Raw genomic sequence first — 20,947 nt, forward strand, 5'->3', positions numbered from 1 at the left:
TTTCACAGTGAGCCTTTAAATTGTAAATCAGACACATTAATTATAATTTTAATATAACAAATGTTATTAAAAGCAGCAATTCAAAACCATAAATCTTTTCGAAGGTGCACAGGGTTATGATAAGGTCAGTTGGCAGTAATGCAGCTATTTTCAGGTATGAATGAAATGCTGGGGTGTGGAGTCGGTGTGACCTTGCCAGGCCTTCACACTGACCTCCAGGTGAGGAAGACACTGTCTCCCTCCTTCCTCCTCTTCAAGGCCAGAGCCTCTGGAGCTTGAGGAGAGGAGGTGCAGGTACACTGACAGGCCGTGTCCATCCTGCACTTTCTCAGAAGAGCCCGGAAGGCAGGCCTGGGAGGCTGCTGTGTTCTCCGGAGCCAGGCCGGAGGCCCCCGGTTAGATCCGGCCCCATACTTCAGGCGGCTGGGGGCTGCCTTCTCAGCTCCCCTTCCACCTGGCCCCAGTTGGGGGCTTCAGTGGCAGCAGCTGTGGAGCTGAGAAGGGAGAGAACTGGGCCCAACCAGCTTGTTCCTGCCTGGACCATGCTGGGAAGCAGAAGGAGGTGGGTGGGCTGTGTACAGGAGGTGAGGTCCCAGTTGAAAGGCACTGTTGGGGCTGAGGTTTGAGGCAAGGGGCATCTGAACTCTCTCAGGGACCCCCCTGAATGCCCACAGATGGGGAGGGGGTCAGCCTAATGGAAAAACCAGCTCCAGGCCCGCTGCTCTCAGCTCATTGTTCATCCCCCTTCACCTTGCCGCCGGCATCCTCCAAAACCCAGCCGAGCTGGAGGCCACGGCAGCAGCTGGCAAGGATGGTCCCCATCTGGTGCAGCCCTCGCCCCAGTCAAGGCACTTCTTTCCAATCAAGTGAGTCAGTTTCTAATACCTCTGGAAGCAGCAAAAATGAGGGGTCTCCTCCCCCTCCCATTTTTGGTCTCCCTCCAGGTGGGTCTGAGTTTTAATGTTGGTTCTAAGAACTCTGTATACTCCCACTGACAAAGGCTTCCCTTTGAGGGGACTTAATGACTCAGGCCCTTTAAAAAAAATCCCAGCCTGCCCCACAAGTGATTGTCAGTTTCAGAACGGGGCAGGGGATAAGGCAGAGGGTATGAGTCCCCCGTGCCTCCCTCTAGGGTCACAGCTGGTTCACGGGCAGGTGCTGGACGTTCACATTGAGTTGCAGCACGTGGCCCCCAGCAGAGGACCAAGGAAAAGCCAAGGGCAGGAGCCACGCTGGCACCCGAAGGAATGTGTGGCTGTGTGTGTGTGTGTGTGTGTGTGTGGTGTGTGTACACCTGGAGGCCGGGGCCCGTGTGTGTGCCTGGAGGTGAAAGCACACACGCAGATGGAAGCTTATGTGTGGGGGGGTGAGTCTGGGGGTGGGAGGCAGAGGAGACAGTCAGGTGTAGCAGGACACGGCTTCCCTTCCTCCAGCCTCAGGTTTGCAAGGCCAGGCCCAGCTCCATGGTAACAGAGAGAAGGATGTGGCCAGGGGAGGGAACACGGGTCTCAGAAGCTGACGCCTGCAGCCTGCACTCTGGGCCTTAATAACTGGGCTCTGGTGCTGGTGCCTTCGGAGGCAGAGACCCAGCCTCCTCACGCCTCAGATCCTGAGAGTCCCAGGGCCTCTGCCACAGAGGCTTTGCAGAGGCATTCTCTCTCCCACCCTCACCACCTCTTGCCAAGGGCAGAAGGAGAGGCAGGAAAGTGAGAGGGAAGGGCTCCTCAAGGCATCCTCTTACCCACCTTCACCCAGTCTTTCTCAAAGGTTTCTGTTCTCATTATGTGGTCCCTGGGATGGGTCAGGTGTAAGGATGTCCAGTGGAGGGTTGGGTGTGTAAACACACCCAAAAGGGGAAGGAAAGGTAAAGGGACGCACTGGGGACAAAGACTCGGGCCTCAGGAACAGGCCACAGAGCCAGCAGGACACTAATTCAGAGGAACAGGTAAACAGTTTGAGGGAGTGTGTGGAGACACTGAGAAGTAGCCAGCGGGACCTCAGAGACACAGGCAAAGAGGTGGTGAGCCTGAGGAGGCCGGAGAGCAGAACGGGCACGGCGGAGGCACAGCCCTGGCAGGCAGGCAGGCAGGGCTCTGGCCAGGCACTTGCAGCTCCGTCTTGCTTCCCTCCCCCACCCCAGCCTGGAGAGAACTGGGGAGCCTGTGGCTTCCGCTGTCTCCCCTTTGGTTTCCAGGACTGCTGGCATCCTGTGGGGGCTGGTCAGTAAGGGGTAGTCCCTTCCCACTCCACCAGGTACTGAACCTTGCCCTCGGGCGTGACCCTCCGAGCCAGCACCTGGTACTTCTCCCCACAGGCTAACCGCCCGGCTGCGCCAAAGTAGTTGGTGATGGATGACTTGAGGTGGGACAAGGACGAGTCATCTTCACTGATGCTCTCGAACGTGTGGCTGTCGATGCCCTCGTCGGGCCGCTCGGGGCCTGAGGCCCCCTCCGCGCTGCTGTCGGAGGGGCAGCGTCCACCCAGCTCGGCCGCCCGCCGCTTTGCCCGCAGTGGCATGTACGCTTTGGCTGCCAGCTTCCTCTTGCGGCTGCCCACTGTCCGTCTGCACCGGAAGGGGAGGAGGAGGACGACGGGAATGAAACGGGATTATCCCACCAAGTCCCTGTCCCTGAGCACTCCGGGCACGAGGCCCTGGGCACCGATGATCCCCCTGGATCCCTACAACAGCCCTGAGGAGGCTCCAGAGGAGAAACCACCAGCCGGGGAGTGGCAGAGCCCGGATGCAAACCTAGGTGTGTCCAGCTCTAAAACCGTGTTTCTTACGTTGAGGAGCTCAGTGTTGCCTGAGTCCAGGAGCACCGTCCTCTGCGCTTCCCGCAGCCACGCAGTGCAGAGGCCCTGCTTACTCTTGCCTAGTCCGTCACCTGCACTCACTGTAGCTGGAGGCGTCACACAGGGGTAGGGACGGGGAGACAGACATGTATCCCCTCTCCTCCCCTCTCCCCTCCACAGGGACAGAAAGAGGTGGAGGGGGGGAAAGAAACACACACAAAAGAAGAGGTACACGTTCACAGGTACTTCGAAACAAACCAAGACCCAAAGAGCTAGTGAGAACCAAAGAAATAAAAGAAAGTACAGAGGCAACAGCAGAGAAAGAGATGTCTGGAGACACGACACGCTTCAATGGGCATTCCATCGATACTTTAAATTCTACGTTTTGCAAGGGCCTCAAGTATCCTAAATACAGTTAAAAGAGCCTCAGTTAAAAAGTTGTCTGTGTGCTTTGCAGCACCACCCTCCCCTTGCTGCTGAGGACCAGCTATTGCCAAGCAGGCTGTACCCTTAGCTAGGCCTCCAGGGATTTCTGTCCCCTCTCCTAGTCCTTACACTTTGCAGGATGCCATTTCCCCTCTACCAGGCTCTTTTCCTTAAAGACCCACAAGACAGACACCAGGTTCAGACAGCCAAGAACCAGGGTCGGGGGACCCTGCAGTCAGAGGCACAGACATTGCAAAATCGTGGCAAACAGAGGCCAAGAACCCCAGAATGGAAGAACCCTGGATCTGAAACTGCCCAGCAAGAGGTGTCACATAACCTGTAGCAGGCTAAGAGGAGCAGCCCGAATGCCCACAGCTCGGAACCGGATGGTCCCAGACCCTCACACACCTAAAGGCGGCCAGGTCCTGAGACTCCGATGCACAGAGTGAGCCACACATCACAAATGGGGTTGGGGGTTCTTGGGGGAGCGACGGAACTTGAATCCATCGTGCTGGGAGGCTAACCTGGAGTCGTAGGAAAGGCTGGTGGAAGCGGAGCCGGAGGTGCTGGCAGCGTCGGTGGAGTCCACGTCGGAGAAGAAGGTCTGGCCTGAGCTGGCGCTAAGAGGGAGGAGAGGGTGAGCCAGCCGCTGATCCTCGGCGCCCCTTGGGACCTCCCAGTCATCTCCTGGTCCCTCTCACATGCATCCTTCGTCCCAGCCGAAGCCACCTTCCCACTGAGCTTCCCGCCACCACAGCTGCAGTGGCACCTCCTCTCTCCTGAACGTTTCCTACCTATCCAGCCTTCAAAGTCCAAGGAGTCACAAAAGCCTTCCCTGACCGCCCTCCCCTGGCATTGACACCAGCACTGTGACGGTCATTAGAGATGATAACGAACGTGATCCCAGGCGCTGGTGCAGCACCTTACAGGCCGGGAGTGCTTTCGTGCACAGGATTTGGAGTCTCCTGACAACCACGCAGGACCAGGTGAGGAGGTTCAGAGAGGTTAAAGACTTTTGCTAAAGTCACACAGCTGGCGATTGCTAAGGAGGGGCTGGAGCCCAGGCCTGACTGACTGAAGCCCTTGCTCCCTCCTCCATGCCTACAGGAAAGCACGAAACGGCCTTTAATAGTTCTGGAAATAAAACGATGGATGCAGCCCCTCCCCTTGGGTGTACCAAGCACGAGGCTCTGTGGGAGTACACAAGGAGCGTCCGCCACAGCCTGGGGAGGGCTAGGGAAGGCTCCCTGGAGGAACGTGAGTGTGGGGTGATCGCAGCAAGTTTGGTATCAGGCGTGAGGCAAGCGGAAGTGGGAGAGGTAGGGAGGGCTGGGCTCGGCAGGCCTTGAGCGCTGCCCTGCGGAGCTGTCCCCGGGAGCCCTGCAGGCTTACAGCGTGGGTGTTAGGCTGAAAGCCCGAATGCAGACAGACCTCTCAGGCAGCCTTCTGCAATGCGGACCCCTTAACTCAGTGACCCCAAGGGAGCTTCCCCTCCCTCCAAAGGCTCTCTGCTTCACATCTTCCAGGGCTGGAGGAATGGTGGTCTCCCTGCTTGGTTCCATCCCAGTCTCCAGAGCAGACCTCTCTGTCGGGTCCCTCACTGTTACCTTTTTAAACTCTGTATCTCATCCAGCGTGAAGTCAAATATGCTGGCCAGGTGGTGGTTGGTGCTCCAGGCCGAGGTAAAGTCACTCTGTGGACACAGGAAGGAGGGGTGGTCAGCTGGAAAGCATCACTTCCACCTTCCACAGCGCCCTCCTCCCCGCTGAGGGCCGCACAGGCTGCGCGGGGCCAGCTGGCCTTCTGAGGGTCACGCTTGTCACTTCCTCTTTTTTCCTGTCCTGACCAGGGAGCCGGGTCATGTCAGCTCTAGTCCTGGCTCTGTCTCTGGCCAGTTGTCTGACTGTCCCATCTCTGGGCTTGAGTTACCTCAACTGCAAAAGGTGGCTAGTAACCCCTTCTGAGTTTCATTCACTCTTAGAGGTGTCAGGGGGCGCGGCAGAATGGAATGACAGTTGTGAAGGTGCCTTATAAATGGTCCAGGGGAGACAACGTCTAATGTTACTGCCCACAGCGAGGGCTTCAGTGAGGATGCAGGGCTACTGAAGAAGGCAAGAATGGTCTGGAGCCCTGGCTCTGGGCTGGGCTCTGCCACTGCCTGAGGTGTGACCTCAGGAGGGTCACTGCCCTCCTGGGCCCTCAGTTTCCCCACCTGGACAGTGGAGGCAAGGATATTAGCTGCCCTTGCCCAGCCCCGCTCTGGGTTCTTGGGAGAACTTGGGGAGATAAAGGAGGAGTCTTGCAGTGCCTGGCCCTTCCTTGTTTAACCAGCTGTAAAAGGATCCTTTCGGGGACGTGGGAGAGTCCCCTGAGCCTGGGGGACTTAGTTTTCTGCACAGGAATCCCTAGTATGTGCTGACCCTGAGTGTGAAAGTGGAGAGTGAGAAAACGAGAAACTAACACTGGGGATAGCATCTTCCAGCAAAAACTTTGATCTTTTTCTTCTATAAACTCGCCTTTTCTGCTGCTGGAATTCATGAGGCAACAAACTGTGGAGACAGAAAAGGGAAAGGGTGGCCCAGTCAGAGCCTGAAGGCCCAGAGGGTGGCCCCGAGAGAGGAGTGGCTGGGCAGGGGTGGGGTCACAGCGTGGGAGTGGGCACAGGCTCTCCTTTACAAGGAGACCTGGGGAGGGGGGGTGTCCTCTGGGGCAGCAGGTATGCGAGGGTGGTGGGGTATAGTGGGCAGGCAGGAGAGGAGGTGCCTCTCCTGCCTCGGGCATCCAGGTGCTCTGCCCCCCACCCCCCGATGCCAGGAAGAGGGCGCTGGGCTCAGCCGGGAGCGCTAGGGACCCCTTACACACTGACTGCCCCTTGACCTCTCTGCCTCAGCCCTAAGCCAGCAAGACTGGGTCCCGTGATCTGGCTTTCCCTCCAAGCAAGGCCACAAGGGGCTGTGGCTGAAGGAGCGGGGACGTGGGATGAGGTCCCAGCTCAGCCACTGACTGGCCGGTTCAGGGTGCCTCCAGCTGGGACTAACTGGCTGGAGGCCTGCCTTGATCACTTGGATGCCACCACACAGCCCATCGGAGGGGGCTGCAGCTGGAGCCGGGAGCAGAGAACCCGAGGTCGGCTGCGGCCCCGGCCCCGGGGCCCCAGGCACTGACCCAGGCTTGCTCTTTCCTCTCTTACGCAGCTCAGAGGCGCCGTTCTCAGTGGGCACCAGGCCCTTGTCGGGCAGCAGCTTCCCGGGGGGGTTGGGCGGGACGCGGATGCGCAGGCGGAAGATGCACTTCTTCTTCTTGATCTCCTTGCCGCAGAGGAACCTGGGGGTGGGCAGGGAGAGGAGAAAGCTCTGGAGCCTGTCCGTCCATCCTCCTGGGGAGGAGAGTCAAGTGTTAAAACCTCCCTCTCTGCCTCCCAGGACCCAGAGCTAAAATCCAGAGTGGCCCGTGGAGACACTGATTCCTCAAAGCCTGTGGGATCAGGGGCTCCAGGTGGCGGCTGAGAATGTAGCTGGTGGCTCCTCCCTGTCCTTCCTTGTCTTGTGTGTGGTTCTTGCTGCTCCTCTCCCTTTTCTTCTCTGCCTCAACCAGCCCCAAGGCCTCTGCCTACAGGAAGCCCTCCTCCAGCTCCCCGTGGAATGCTATGGTCAAAACACTGGATTCCACACCACTCTGTTCTCTGCTCTCCCCAAGGAGACTGAAAGCACCTCCAGGCACTTCCCTCACCCTTTCATCACTGGCTGAGCTGCCATGAGGCTGCAGAGGTGACTTAACCACAGTCCTACCCTCAGGAGACTGTCTACAGAGAGGTCAGGAGGCCCCATGTACTCAAGTAGAGGGCTGTGTCTGGGCCCCAAACCATGACAAGATGAAAGAGAGAGTGGATAATTCTGTCTAGAGATGTCTGGGGAGGTTTCACAGAAGCAGGGACTGTGTCTTATTCACGGTGTCCTCAGTACCTACACAGGGCTGACACAGAGCAGTTCAATAAATAGTCATTGATGGAACAAATGAATGAAAGGCATTGAAGAGCATCCTAGGTGACGAAAGAGTGTGAGCAAAAGCACTGAGTAGGAAAGCAAAGGGTTCAGAATGGCTGGCGCCCAGAATAAATAAAGCAAAGTGTCCGTGGCAGAAGGTATGGGCAGGGTCTGATCATAAGAGGCCTCGAATGCCATGCTAAGGAGCTTGGGCATTCTCCGTGGTGGTAGCGAGGGGCATGCCAGCCGTGTGTTCTGAGAGGAACTCAGTAGAGTGGATGGGCAGACATGGGCTGGGGACAGGTGATGAATCCGTGCTTCAGTGCCTGGCCCAGAGCCATAGATGGCTAGTGCAGGGGAGACCTCAGAGAGCAGGGGTTGCAGCCCCTGTGGAGCGGAGTCCAGTATCAAAATGTGTCTGGCTGCTGGAGTGGTCAGGGGAGGCATCCCAAAGGAAGTGGGTGCTCCCTGATCTTGAGGGACGGGTAATATTCATAGAGTTAAAGACAAGTGGAGGGAGACCCAGGTGGGAGCATAGCTTGTACAAAGGTTATGAGGTAGGAAGACGCTTTAACTGAAATCCAACCTGTCAAGGGGCCCACGGCACTCCCTCCCTTCCCTGCACGCACCGGCTTTTATAACTGTTCAGAGCGTTGAGGAGATGCGGTCCTCGGTCCGTCACGGGGGTGCTGGTGAGCTAACGGGGGGCAGGGCAGAGGACAGTCAGACCTGGCACATGGCATCTGAGAAGGCCTCATCCCCTGTCCCCACCCTCCCCTCAATCTCCTGATGCTCTGAGTCCTCCAGGTGAGGACCACTGACTTGTTCCATGATCTCAGACAAGTCTTTTCACCTCTGAGCTCACGTCCCCATCTGTAAATGAGGAGAATAACTCCTGTCCTAAATGTATCAAGAGCTTTAAAAATGTCCATGCCCTTGACCCAGTAATGCTGCTCCGTGGAACCTATCATACACACATGACACACAAATAAGCTTTATGTACAAAAAAGTTCACCGCATCATTTTCCTAATGATGGGAAAGAAACTACATGCCCAACAGGAAGGAAACAAGTAAGTAAACTATGGTGGAAACCATGCAGCCATGAAAAGTGTTGATTAAAAACTCTTTCATAACATGGAAAAGTATTTATGATACAATGTAAACTGAAAAAAAGACTTAAAATTGTATATACTGTCTCTTTGTTTTGTATACAGATTCATATGTATTATTTTTTAGATTCTACATACAAGTGACATAATATTTGTCTGACCTACTTCACTTAGTATAATATTCTCTAGGTCCATCCATGTTGCTGCAAATGGTAATATTTCATTCTTTTTATGGCTGAGTAATACTCCATTGTATATATACACCACATCTTCTTAAACCAATCATCTATTGATGGGAAATTGGGTTGTTTCCATGTCTTGGCTATTGTAAATAGTGCTATGACCACTGGGGTGCAGGTGTCTTTTCGAATTAGAGTTTTCATCTTTTCTGAATATATGCCCAGGAGTGGGGTTACTGGATCATATGGTAGCTCTATTTTTAGTTTTCTAAGGAACTTTCATTCTGTTTTCTATAGTGGCTGCACCAATTTACATTCCCACAAATTTATGGTTACCAAAGAGGAAAAGGAGGGGGAAGGATAAATTAGAGGAGTATGGGATTAACAGATACACACTACTATACATAAAATAGATAAACAACAAGGATTTACTGTATAGCCCAGGGCACTATATCCAATACCTTGTAATAACCTATAATGGAAAATAATCTGGATAAAATATATATATGTGTGTATGTGTGTGTGTATATATATATATACACACACACATACACACATATATATATATGACTGAATCACTTTGCTGTATGCCTCAAACTAACATAATATTGTAAATCAACTATACTTCAGTTAAAAATTGTAAATATTGTATAATCTAAGCCATATAAAAAGAAAAATAGACGTAAATGAGAGGATTGAACTATGTGCACCTATGTGTGTTAGCAGTGGATGTTTCTGAGTGGTGAGATGCAGGAGTGTGGATGGTTTTCTTTTAAGTATACTTTCTTACACTTTGAAAATTTTCTACCAGGAATATGTACGATTTTTTTAAATAAATCAGGAAAAAAATTATTAAAAAAATACCAGCTTTACCTATCTTTTAGGGGTTTATAATATGTATGCCTTTTATAAATTATCAAACACTGTAAATGAAGATGTTACTATATGAAGAACTTCTGCCGAGCATAAAGTTTACTTTAAAAAAAAAGCCCTATTTCACTAAAGGATTTGGGGCAGTCAGCAGAGAAGATGCCTCACTCTGGATGTGGTGGAGAGGATTCAGAGGGTGTCATTAAAGGGCGCACGGCCCTGCCGTGGAAGTGGTTGGGGAAGCCCTGGCTCAGCTCTCCACCTCTGACATGCTGAAAGTCTCTGGTTTGTGACTTCACTCCGTGAATCCCAGCTCCCAGACCCCTGGTGATCTCTTCTGCTATTCAGAGTACGACCGGCAGAGGGCAGGCCCACTTCACTTTCCATCCTAGCCAGGTAATCTGGGGTGGGTCACACATGTCTGTAGGGAGATCTCCTCCAGCCAGACTCGACCCCCAGCTCCCTACAGCTGAGCTGGTGAGGCCCTAACCCACCCACTACCAAAGCCTGGGTTAGGAAGCTCCTTGCAGGGAACAGGCTCAGATGCCTGGACTCAGAGATGCAACGGCTCAAAGGCTCTGGGTCTTTGTCTCCACTCAGCAGCCCTCACGGACAGCCAGTGTTCCTGAAGAATTGTGCTCAGAGACCCAGATCCTGGTGTGGCGCTGTGTGACCCTGGGCAAACCTCTCACCTCTCTGGACTTAGGCAACCCCACTGTGGAACGGATTCTCGCCATTCTGATGTCCCATGGTCTTGCATACCTTGCCAAGCTGCAGGAGCTCCCAGTGGTGGTTGACAAAGGCCAGAATCTCCTCAAAGTCAAAGTACTTCTTCTTGCTCTGCACCCCCAGGTTGTAGAGGGCCAGGTGAACCACATCGACCCTGGGCAAGGGTGCAAGGAGGCGGGCCCAGAGTGAGGTGGCAGCCTGTCCAGCCAGGGCTGGAGCATCCTGGGTCCAGGCTGAAGGGCAGGGGCAAGGCTGGGACCTGGTGGCTGGAAATGGAATTGTTCCCAGAGGGAGGAGGGAAGGGAGAAACTGGGAAGGGACAGGAGTGGGCCTGGGCCAAGCCCCACCCTCTCACCATCGCAGGGGCAACCTCTCGATGTACTCTGGGCCCTGGTTGCACACGGAGCAGAAAAACAGGTAGAACCTGTGGGTGGTTGAAAAGGGGGCCTGTGGTAGGAGCAGCTCTGACACCCCACCCTGGTCCAGCGCCCTCACCCCCCGCCTGCTTTCCCATAGTCAGCACTGGCCTCATTCCCTCTGAGGAGGGGATAAAGATGGGGCAGAACAGGGACCAAGAACTACTCCCCTACCCCTTCTAACCTGTACCTCAAACCCTTTCCCAAATATCACTGCCCTGGAGTGTGGCTGAGTTCAGACTGAGCTGAACTAGGCTGGGCTGCAGGGACCACCCTCTTCCCCTCTGCCTGACACACACACACACACACACACACACACACACACACACACTCAATCACAAACCACGTGAGACACCAACCAAGACACACACAGTATCCTGTTTGACACACATAAGCCTTCCACTAGCTTAGCCCCCTTGGTTAGAAGCCAGATCAAGTCATCCATTTCCCCCATGCCTCCTCCAACAGCCCCGGGGTCAGGGCTGGCGCAGGGCCTGTGTCTCTCCCCCTTCCCCAGACACTTGAAGCATCTGGGGCTTAGGGAAGGTGGGGCTGCGACTGGGGATGTGGCCCAGCGTGTCCCTCTACTGGGAAGGCCTCCTCACCCTGAGCTGCCTCTGTAGACAGGGACACACTGTCCCAAACCCCCAAAGGGGGTCTAGGGCCTGGCAGGCAACCTGAAGGAGTTGCTGCAGCTGCTGCCCCCATCCCCCCACCTCACCCCCAAGGCTGAGCCAGACCAGATTAGCACCTACCGGTCTCCGAACATCATGGGCTCATTGAGACACTGGGTGCAGGCCTCGTGGAACCACTGCCTGCACCGGTAACACTGCAGCATCCGCAGGTACCATCTGGAGAGCCAGAGGAGCCAGGGTCAGCCAGGCCCACACTCCCAGCCAGGGACCAGCCTCAGCAACCTTTCCCAACACAAACTCGCCCTCCAGCGGGGGAAAGGGAAGAGAACTCACAGTTACTGAGCACTGGGCTGTGCCAGGGGAAGCCCTGCCTGGCAGCAGGGCATAAGCTATACCATTTGATCTCACCGTCTGGTCAAACACGGGCTGCTGTCCACATTTTACAGGTGAGTCAGAGGTTAAATAGCTTGTTCAAGGTCACTCAGGAGGCAAGTGGTGGATGGTGACTCAAATCCTAGCCTCCCTGACTTCGAAGCCCATGCTCTTTGTGCCACACTGGAGCCCCCATCTCTGGTCTGTGCCTCACACACTGCTTCCCAAACACTACTGATGGGGAAAGGTTTGCCCTGGAGACTTCATGGGAGAATAAAGGCTCCTATAAGCCCCTCACCTGGTAATGTATCTACCCTATCACAACCATCCAACAACTACTCATTGAATAAGAATGAAAACCAAAAAGGTGTTTTCTTAATTAACAGTCAGTGCTTTGTTCACACCTTATCAGGTGTGGTCCTTGGACCACCTGCATCAGAATCACCTGGGGTCCAGGTTAAAATGCAGAAGATTCCTTGACCCGTTCCAGGCCTACTCAATCTTTGGGGTAGCCCCTGGGAGACACACTTCTGACAATCACCCGAGCAACTCTGCCCAGTAAGCACTGAGAACCACCACCTCAATGCTGCAAAGGTCTCTGTAAGCATTTCTCCATCTGTTATCCCAAAGGCCTCAACACCCACGGAAGGATGATGGGGCCAAGGTTATTAATCCCACTTGAGAGATGAAGTACTTCAAGCAATTTGCCCAAATCACCCAGCTAGGTCGTAAGCACAGCCTCCAGACCCCTAGTGCTTGTCAGCAGAACTTGGGGATGAGACTCAGGACTTCAGGGTGTCGGGTAGGCTGTTTCCTGAGGGCAGAGGTTCCATCTCTCACTTCTGTGGTTCCTCCCACAGTGTTGGTGCAGTCAGCCCAAGGGAACAGGCTCAATCAGCCATGGCTGCATGGAGGCCCAGGCCACAAGGAAGAATCAATCAAAGACTCCCATCCTACATAGAGTCAGGGTAAGAACCCCCTCCACTGCGTCCCCAAGGTAGTCCCCCCAACCCCTGCTTGCACACCTCCAGGGAAAAGGACCTTCCTATCTCATCAGCAGCCTGTCTCACTGACTCTGGCAACGGAAAGGTTTATCTCAACGTCCATGCACCAACAGTAACAGCTCACACTTGTTAAAGCGCTTACCAAGTGCCAGGCACTGTGTGAGCCTTTACCTGAATGACCTAATTCACCCACCGCTCACAACCACCCTGTCGCGGGAAAACTACGATGAGAACTGAGGCTCAGGGGTAGCACAGCTCTAAGGGGCTGGGAAAATTTGGACACTGGGGGCCAGTCTGGTAACCACTCTTCAATACTGCCTTCTTTTCCACGGTGCCCAAAGAAAACACCTCCACTCCCCCGCACCCCCCTGCGGAGAGCGCTAGCCCTGTGCTCTCGAGCCCCGCGCGCGCTCAGGTGCCATCCCCGAGGCCTGAGGGAGGATACGGGCTCTTCCCTGGGGGTCCGGCTCCCCCAGCCGGCCGCGCCTACCCCGCTTCCCTGGGGCCCCGCCCCGCGCCCCGCCCCTCGGGGAGGCCCCGCCTCGCTCCGCCCCCGCGGCCTTACTCTCCCGGCCCGCCGCAGTAGCAGTAGCATTGCTGCTGGTTGGTGCGGTGGGGCGAGTCCCACTCCAGCTCCTCGGGCTGGTAGGACAGCACCATCTTCACAGCCTGCAGGGTCCTGGCGATGGCGCCCTTCTTCAGCGCGCCGCCTTTCTGCGGGAAGATGAGGGCCGAGTTACCCGCGGGGGTCCCGGTTGGGCCACACGTGGCTCCCTATCAAGGCTAGTGCCGACCAGGTGGAACAGGATATTCCAGTGTAGTCAGAAACGCACAAAGCCTCTTCTCATCAATCCCAGATCCATCCCCTCTCTATCCCCAAGGAGCTGCATTTTCAGTAATATTAATAGTAATAAGCACAACAATAAAAGTAACAATAATAACCAACACATATTGAGAGTGGGCGCTTACATGGATTTTCTTTCTTAATAGTAAAGCACTATTTGTTGGGGGCCTCCTACTCCTGACACCAAACCTGTATCCATTTAAAGAGTACATTTTTTTTTTTTTGGCCGCACAGCATGTGGCACCTTAATTCCCCCACCAGGGATCGAACCCGCGCCCCCTGCATTAGAAGTGCAGAGTCTTAATCACTGGACCACCAGGGAAGTCCCCAAACCTGTATGCATTTAACAGCCAAGGAAACAGGCTCAGGGAGGCTAAGGAACCTGCACAAGGACATACAGCTTGTTAAGTGGCAGTCGCTGTCTGCCTCCAAAGCCAGGCTCTGTGACCAGGAGTGAGGCCCGAGCCCAGGGAGTCTCTGGGCTTCCAGACTGGAGGATGGGGAGAAGCAGTGTGGGAAGGATGGAGGGCTCACCCGCACAGCCAGCGCAAAGATGCAGCGTCGGCAGAACCAAGGTGTGAGCAGGGGCCGGTCGGCACTGCCCGCTATGGGGATGTGGCACTGCTGGTGGTAACCTATGGCAAAGGAGAGGGGGTGAGTGCCCGAGGCCAGTCAGCCCAGAGGCGGCAGGCTGGGGAGGGCTGCGGCAAGTCCGAGGAGCTGTGTGCCTGCCAGCTGCCAGGGGACTGGCTGGTGACGTTCACCAGGCAGCCAGGCTGGTGTCCAGGCAGGCCACTAAGAGCCAGCGTTGGCCCAGTGCGGGAAGCACCAAAGGTCTGGCTTCAGCCTCTGTGCCCCATCTCTCCTACCCATCCTCTCCACCCACGGGGGCTCCAAAGTGCATAACTTCTCTCACTTTCCAGAAGCCCCAGCTCTCCCCAAGGATCACCTCCCTGGGCCCTCATTCGCAGAGACTGGCCCCTTGTCACTCTGGAGCTCCAAAAGAAACAGGAAGCCAGCTAAGGCGCAAGTGGTCTGAGGCGGTGCAGGTCCCGATCCAGTGGTGAATGGGGACCCACAGGTCTGGGCCTTCTCCATGCCCTGCTCATCACACTCACCCAGGCCACACTTCCCACAGATGAGGATCTCATTCAGTGGTCCTGATGTCTTCCCCAGGCAGATGTTGCACTTAGGTTCCTCTCCTGGAACACCAGCTGAAAGAAAGAGGCCCTCTAGGGTCAGGTCGGGCTCACAGGAAAGAGCAGTTTTAAAATTACATTCCACGTGCTGAGCCTCTACTGAGTGCTGGGCCCCATAGGCCAACTCACTGAATCTCCCCAACCAGTCTGAGCTGCCTATTACCATTAGCCCATTCTAAAGATGGGGAAATTGAGGCTCAGAGAGGTTAAGTCCCATGCTCAGCTGGTAAGTAGGAGGGGGGGGATTCAAACCCGCAGCTATCTGACATCAAATTATTTGTCCTTTTTACCACATCATGCTGCCTCTTCTGCTTAATTTAACTTGATTTGTTAAAGTTTTTTATGTTAAATAATTTTTTAAAAATTTTATTATGGAATAATAACAGAACGTTACAATGAAACTCCACGTTCTTATCAATAATCATGAACTCACGACCAATCTTGTTTTGACTATATTCCCACTCACTTCCCCACCTCCTGTATTAAATATTTCAGTACATATCGCTGAAAGTTCAGGACTCTAAAAAAAAAAAAAAAAAACTACAGAGCCTTTATTGCACCTAAAAATTAAAAATAAGTTCTTAATAGCAACAAATTCAGTTAGTGTTCACATATCCAATTGTCTCAAAAAAGTCATAACAATTTTAAGTTTGATCAATTGCTTTTAATCTACAGGTTCCCTCTCCATCTTTTTTTTTCCTTTGCAATTTGGCGTTGTTGAAGAAGAAATATGTACTTATGACTAAAGGGTTTGAGTGAATAAAGTACGATACACTTTGATGTGTGTTTCTGTCTCATTTCCCCTAGCAGACGGAAAGTTCTGTAAGGGCAGAAAAGGTATCTGTTCATCTCTGTGTCCCCAGGACCTCTTATGGGGTGTGGCACATAACACGTGTTCAAGACATGTTTGTTGAATAAATGGTCTCTTGCCTCTTATCCCTGAATATGCTCCCAGGAAGGCGGGACCCACTGTGGGTCGCAGTTAAGTCTTCACTGGCTTAATGAAGTGATGGATCAGTAACTATAGCGTGCTCAGCCTTATGCTCTCATCTTGGGCGACCCCAGAGGGCTGCTGTCCTACCTGTGAGGAGCAGTGATCTAGCTGGGGAGCCACACGGTTCCCCAGGTGAACACTGCAGCACCTCCTTGGTGCCTGGCACACAGTGGGCCTTCTATTCAGGGTGTGCTACTTCTATCCATGGTTTGGTCTGTCTTTCCTCACCAGCTGGCTCCTTCTGCTTTCAAAAAGAAGGCAGCCCAGGAGAGGAGACCCTCGTTGCTTTGGATTTTTAAATAATACCTTTAGGGTGAGAGGGGCTTGGAGAAGCATCAGCCTGCATTAGCCACAACATCTTGGAGAAAAAGGCAATTTGGAAGCTCGACTAACTGGCTGGGTTCTGTGGCCTCTGCTTGGCAGGCTTTTGAAATCATCTCTTACGGTAACAAATTCTTCAGAAACAGCCTCCCTGTAACTCAGCAGCACTGGGCTAAGCATTTAACCACACTGTGAGGCCAGTACGTTCAGTCTCCTTTTTCTCAGATGAAGAAACAGGCTCACAGAGGTTATGTCACTCACCCAAAGATATGCAGCAGTAAGTGGCAGAGCTAGAATATCTTGGTCCGAGGAATACTGGACCCTAAAACCTGCCTCTTCCCCACATACCGCCATGTCGGTTCTCCTGTTAGAGCATAAATGGCAAAAAAAAAGTCTCTTCTCTCACGGTAACTCTGATTGGTAGTGGCTGCTTGGAGCTCCATGTTGAAAATTTACAAGTGTTGTGATTGATTAGTTATGTCTGTCATGTACATGGCAAGGGAGAAAGGTGGCAAGAATGCCCCCAGTCTGTCATCTCTGTAAGACAGTGTCAGCTCTCTGAGGGCAGGGATGGTACCCAACCCAGCTCCCTTTCAACTCTGAAAACTGGCCCAGCTCCATCCCAGTAAGTCCATCATCACCTTGCCTGGTTCATACCTGCTTGTTTGGTCTTTCCCCCACGGAGAGAGCTGGCCCAGCTCCATCCAGGTAAGTCCATCATCACCCTGCCTGGTTCATATCCGCTTGTTTGGTCTTGCCCCCATGGAGAGAGCTGCCTCCCTAGTTTTCTTACCATGCTGATAGGGGACACTGTGCTTATACCGAAAGGTGACAATTCTGATTGCCTGGGCCCTTCCCTGTTCCCTAGCCCCAGAGTGACCCAGAGCTTTGGGCAGCAAGGAAGCAAACACAGGCCTGGGACCCAACCCTGCTCTCCCAGCCCCTCCCTGAGCCACTTTCTCCATCTGCCTGCCTCCCTCATGAGGTAGGAGTACTCAAGGGGATAATAGATGTCATAAGTGTGTTTCCACATAAATGTACAGCTGGTAATCCGATCAGCACCTCAGGTGCGCCTGGGGCTCCAAATACAAGGCCAGATGCCAGAAGTTAGAGACAGAAGGAGAGAAGGAAAAAATGGAGGGAGAGGCGGAGAGAGGATCGGGGGTTGGGTGGGGGGTGGGGGGTGCCTGAAATCACAGGAATACTCACCATGCTGTATGTCCTTCCACAAGACCCAGTATTTGGAGTTATCTTCAAAAGTTACAAGGCAGCTTTGCTTAGAACTGCTGACCTGAGGCAGAGAGAGGGAGGGGCAGTGTGAGACAGTAGCTGGGGAAAAGCCACTTGAACACGGTCTTCCTCTCCCATTTCTGTCCCCACAGGTCAGAGGGTTTAGACCTCTCCTTGTGCTGCAAAAAGGAGAGCCAGGCTAGAAGGGGAAGGAGGATGGCAGTTCCGGAGGTAGTGCACACCCACTCACTGGAGTTGTGCAGTCAGGGACCGGGGGATGGCAACTTGGCGGGAACGCCGAGGACAGAACAGGCCAGGTGATTGTTTGTGATCCTCTCCAACCTGATTTTGTTTTGTTTTGTAGGCTCACAGAGCACTTCTCTAAAGATGTTGACCCTAAGGATGGCACCTGCTTTTGCAGGCTCCGCCTCCTTCCACTTTCAGCTTTGGAGCATAAGGACAAGGCGGGAATTTCCCAGCAATCTCCCACCCTCCATCACTGGTCTGAGGCCGAGACCAGAGGATGAGCAGAGAGATGCTGAGCCTGGGAACTGGGGCCAGGGAGGAAAGGTTTACCCTCTTGATCTTCCCGAGATAATACAGTCCATCTGTCCACCGGCACAGCACATACTGGCCCTCTGTCAGCTTGGACATCAGGTCTTTGAAGTTGTTCTTGGCTTTTGCCAGGGCCCCCTTGTTGGGGAGGTGGCTGGTGGCACCATAGGAGTCCCGAGTCCCTGGGTCCAGACCTCGATTCTCCATCAGCTTCCACTGACACTGGAAGAGAAAGAGAAAGGGGTTTTTACTCCTTACTTCAGGAGAAGGGGAAGGAAGGAAAGAAACAACCATTTATGTAACCTGTGCTGTGTGCCAGATGCTTTTATCACCTCACTGGATCCTCCTGACAACGCTGTGAGGGAGGCATTATTATGCCCATTTTACTGGTCAGGAAACTGAGGTTTGGCAAGGGGAAGTGGCTATGGGGTCAGAGGCAGAGCCATGGTCCATAATCAGGCGAGCTGATTCTAAGTCCTGCTCTCTCCCCACCCATACCATGCAGCCTTCTACATAGAAAGGCTCTCTCAACCAACCAGGGAGCAAAATCTCCCCGCCCAGGGGGGCCTGAACCTCACTCCCTGGCTTCACAGCCAGAGGTTTTATCCCTAAAGCAAACATACTCCGTGTTCTCTAAGTGGAGGACCTTCTCCAGCGGAGCAGCGGGAAGTTCTCAGACCCTTGACCCCTACCCTGAGAGCTGGCCAGAGAAAACTCACCTGGAGAGGAAAACTCCTGGGTGGCTTGTGAACTGGTATAGACTTGGCCATCTGTGTCTTCTGTAATCTCCTTTTCTGTTCTCAATTATGGGATGATTTAATGGAAACCAATTCTGGGACATTTAAACTCACTTATGCTTCTACTCAGATGCAAACCGGCTCCAAGCAGTGAAGTCATTGCCATGCCAACCTCTCCACATCTGTCTCTCACCATCCTACAAAATGTGCCGCTCCCATTGCTTTCACTTCTTCCTGCTAATGGTACTACTATGGTCCCCAGACCCCCAAGCATCTTAGATTTCTCCAACCGATGAGTTGCCACAGCAGCCAAGCACAGTGACTTCTGGCACCCTACTCCTCTTTTCCATCCCCCTGTCCTGGTCTCAGTTCAGGCCTCATCTTGCCTGGGCCATTCATTCATTCAATAACTGTTTCCTGAGCCTTGTGCCCACTCACCTATGCTGGGCACCTGGGATTCGGAATGGAACCACCAGCGCCCAGTGCTAAACAGGCCACTCCCTGTTTCCTGCCTCCCCACCAGACTCTTCCTCAGGGCCATCAATTCCCATCTTCTTATTCTCCCAGAAACCTTCTGTGGCTCCCCAGTACCTCCAATGGCATTCAAAGCCCCCCCACGGCCCCCTCCTCCTCAATCTGGGCTCACCTGGCTCCAGGCCCCTCCACACACTCTCCACTAAGCCAAAAACACAGCATCCCTCTGTTCCCTGCACCCGCTACTCTGGTCCCCTCCTCCTCTGCCAAGACGCTGGGCACCTGGTGTTATGATTACCTGTAGACAGGGAGAGAGTCCTGTCTTTTTCCCTGTAAGTGTGTGTGTACTCCTGTGAGATTGTGTTTGATGTCTACAGCCTTATGTCAGTGAGCATATGAAATGGAATACATGTGTGTGCATGTCAAGGGCCCTGGGGCAGGCAGGGCCTTGCTGGGGTCTTCACTCTCCAGATGGTGGCGCGGCCACGTCCCCTCTTGCCTCCCCCCCCGCCCCCGCCCCTTCCCCCCCCCCCCCCATTCCTCTCTTTTCTCCAGGGCAGACCGCGCAGGCACCGGGCAGGGTGTGCAGTCCAAATCTCTGCCTTCTCCCTGCCACCTGGCTCCCGGGCGCTGCAAGGTCCCTGCCCGCCGGGCCTGGGGCCCGGGCCCGCGGCAGGTTCACAAACTGACACTTCCTCCCCCGCCGCGCCGTTGGGAGCAGGCCCGGTCGCCGCACCCCCCCTGGCGGGGCGGGGGCCCTCGGGTGGCGGCCCCCCCAACCGCGCCTCCATCCTCCCGGAGCGGGCCCCCGCGGGCTGTGATTGGCTGATTCAAACCCATCTGCAAAGAAATGCCTGTTTGCGGGTTCCCGTCGGCGTCCAGTTCAAATCCGCGGCACCCGGATCGCGGGGCCGGGCGGGGGCAGGAAGCGAGGATGATTCATGCGCAGGGGCCTCTCCCAGGGCGGCCGTTGGCTTTTTAAAAAGGGTGTTTGGGAGGGGAAAAAGCTTGCAGAAGTACCCCCTTCGGGTTCAAGCGCTCCTCTCTTTAGTCGCTCCGACGCCAAGCCTCCCCCATCCCAATCCTGCCGCAGCCTGACTTCGGACGTGAGCAAAATCCCAAACGCCCCCGTCGGTCTCCAAGCCACCCCCCCCAACACACACCCAACAGGAAAAATAAAGATTTTAGGCACAGGACTAGCGACCTGTCACACACGCCCCCCAAAGGCTCGGGGACCCGGGCGGGGCTCCCGCCACCCCGCGGACACCGTTCACCCCTCTCCACCCCCCAGGCGCGCGGCTTCCCAGGGCTCCAACGCCCCCGGAGGCGTTTGACCCGCCAAAGTTCAGGAAATTTCCAAGAGGGATGATTGCAGGGCAAGGCGAGTGTGGCGGGGAGTCCCCCGGCCCGGGCCGGCCGCCCGCAGCGCTAAACTTACCGCGAGGCTGCGTGTCCGCCGGTCCCACTTGGAGTCTGGCCACCAGGCGCATCGGCGGCGGAGGTGGCTGCGCTCGGCCCGCGGCTGCCCGGCCGAGTGTCCGCCCGTGGGGCCGGGGTCGGGGTCTCGGCGGGGGCGGGGCGGGGCGGGGGCGCCGCGGGGAGGAGGGGGGGCGGAGGAGGAGGGAGGGGCCGGGGCGCTCAGGAAGGGGCCCCCCGGGCGCGGGGCGCCATCTTTTTCGCGTTTTCCCGCGAATTATTGACGTCCCGCTTATGTAATTAGCGGGGGCCGCGCCGGCCTCGCCATTGGAGCCCGCGGCCGCGGGGCCCCGCAGCACCGCCCGCCCGCCGGCTCGCCCGCTCCCGCCCCCGGGCCGCCCCCGCGCCGCGCCCCGGCCTCCGCCCCCGCCCCCGCCCCCACGGGCGCGCATCCTCCGCCGCCACCGCGCGCCGGACGCAGACAAGCGGCGCGAGCGCACACGGACGCGGAGCCTGCGCCCCGGCATGACCGCCCGGCGGAGGCGCAGGCACAACGCGGGCACACGAGGAGGCGCGCGCGGCACTCCGAGCCGGCACACACTTGTTGAGGAAACACAACTCTGCGCGCAGGGCACAGACGTCAGCTGGCACAGACACACA

At 55.1% G+C, this 20,947-nt stretch overlaps 1 protein-coding gene across 4 annotated transcripts; it reads right to left on the bottom strand.

Moving 5' to 3' along the window:
* Positions 1 to 27: 27 nt before the first annotated feature.
* PHF19 (PHD finger protein 19) lies at positions 28 to 20,554 on the bottom strand. 4 transcript variants are annotated; one of them, XM_082402260.1, is made up of 16 exons: positions 20,310 to 20,554; positions 19,726 to 19,845; positions 17,682 to 17,882; positions 17,085 to 17,166; positions 14,480 to 14,575; positions 13,896 to 13,996; positions 13,083 to 13,231; positions 11,262 to 11,357; positions 10,446 to 10,514; positions 10,124 to 10,244; positions 7,832 to 7,899; positions 6,385 to 6,543; positions 5,681 to 5,768; positions 4,827 to 4,912; positions 3,744 to 3,839; positions 28 to 2,563 (listed from the first exon to the last, which is right to left on the bottom strand). In XM_082402260.1, exons 3-16 carry the CDS (start codon positions 17,865 to 17,867, stop codon positions 2,221 to 2,223), a joined length of 1,740 nt encoding a protein of 579 aa, XP_082258386.1. In that variant the 5' UTR covers positions 17,868 to 17,882; positions 19,726 to 19,845; positions 20,310 to 20,554; the 3' UTR covers positions 28 to 2,220. The 4 variants fall into 4 exon arrangements, with proteins under 4 accessions (XP_082258386.1, XP_082258384.1, XP_082258385.1 ...); XM_082402258.1 differs by lacking the exon at positions 20,310 to 20,554 and adding an exon at positions 18,380 to 19,169 and having other exon boundaries at positions 19,726 to 19,816; XM_082402259.1 differs by lacking the exon at positions 19,726 to 19,845 and having other exon boundaries at positions 20,310 to 20,441.
* Between the last annotated feature and the right edge of the window lie 393 nt (positions 20,555 to 20,947).

The sequence above is a fragment of the Balaenoptera borealis genome, assembly GCF_965194805.1.
Source record: "Balaenoptera borealis genome assembly, chromosome: 8".
NCBI lineage: Eukaryota > Metazoa > Chordata > Mammalia > Artiodactyla > Balaenopteridae > Balaenoptera > Balaenoptera borealis.

Coding starts and splice junctions, on each gene's coding strand:
- PHF19 (XM_082402258.1), bottom strand. CDS start 18,430: ATGGCCAAGTCTATACCAGTTCACAAGCCACCCAGGAGTTTTCCTCTC. Junction 17,167..17,681: donor ATCTCGGGAAGATCAAGAGG/GTAAACCTTTCC, acceptor TCTCTGCCTCAG/GTCAGCAGTTCTAAGCAAAG. Junction 11,358..13,082: donor TACTGCGGCGGGCCGGGAGA/GTAAGGCCGCGG, acceptor CTGGCTCTCCAG/ATGGTACCTGCGGATGCTGC.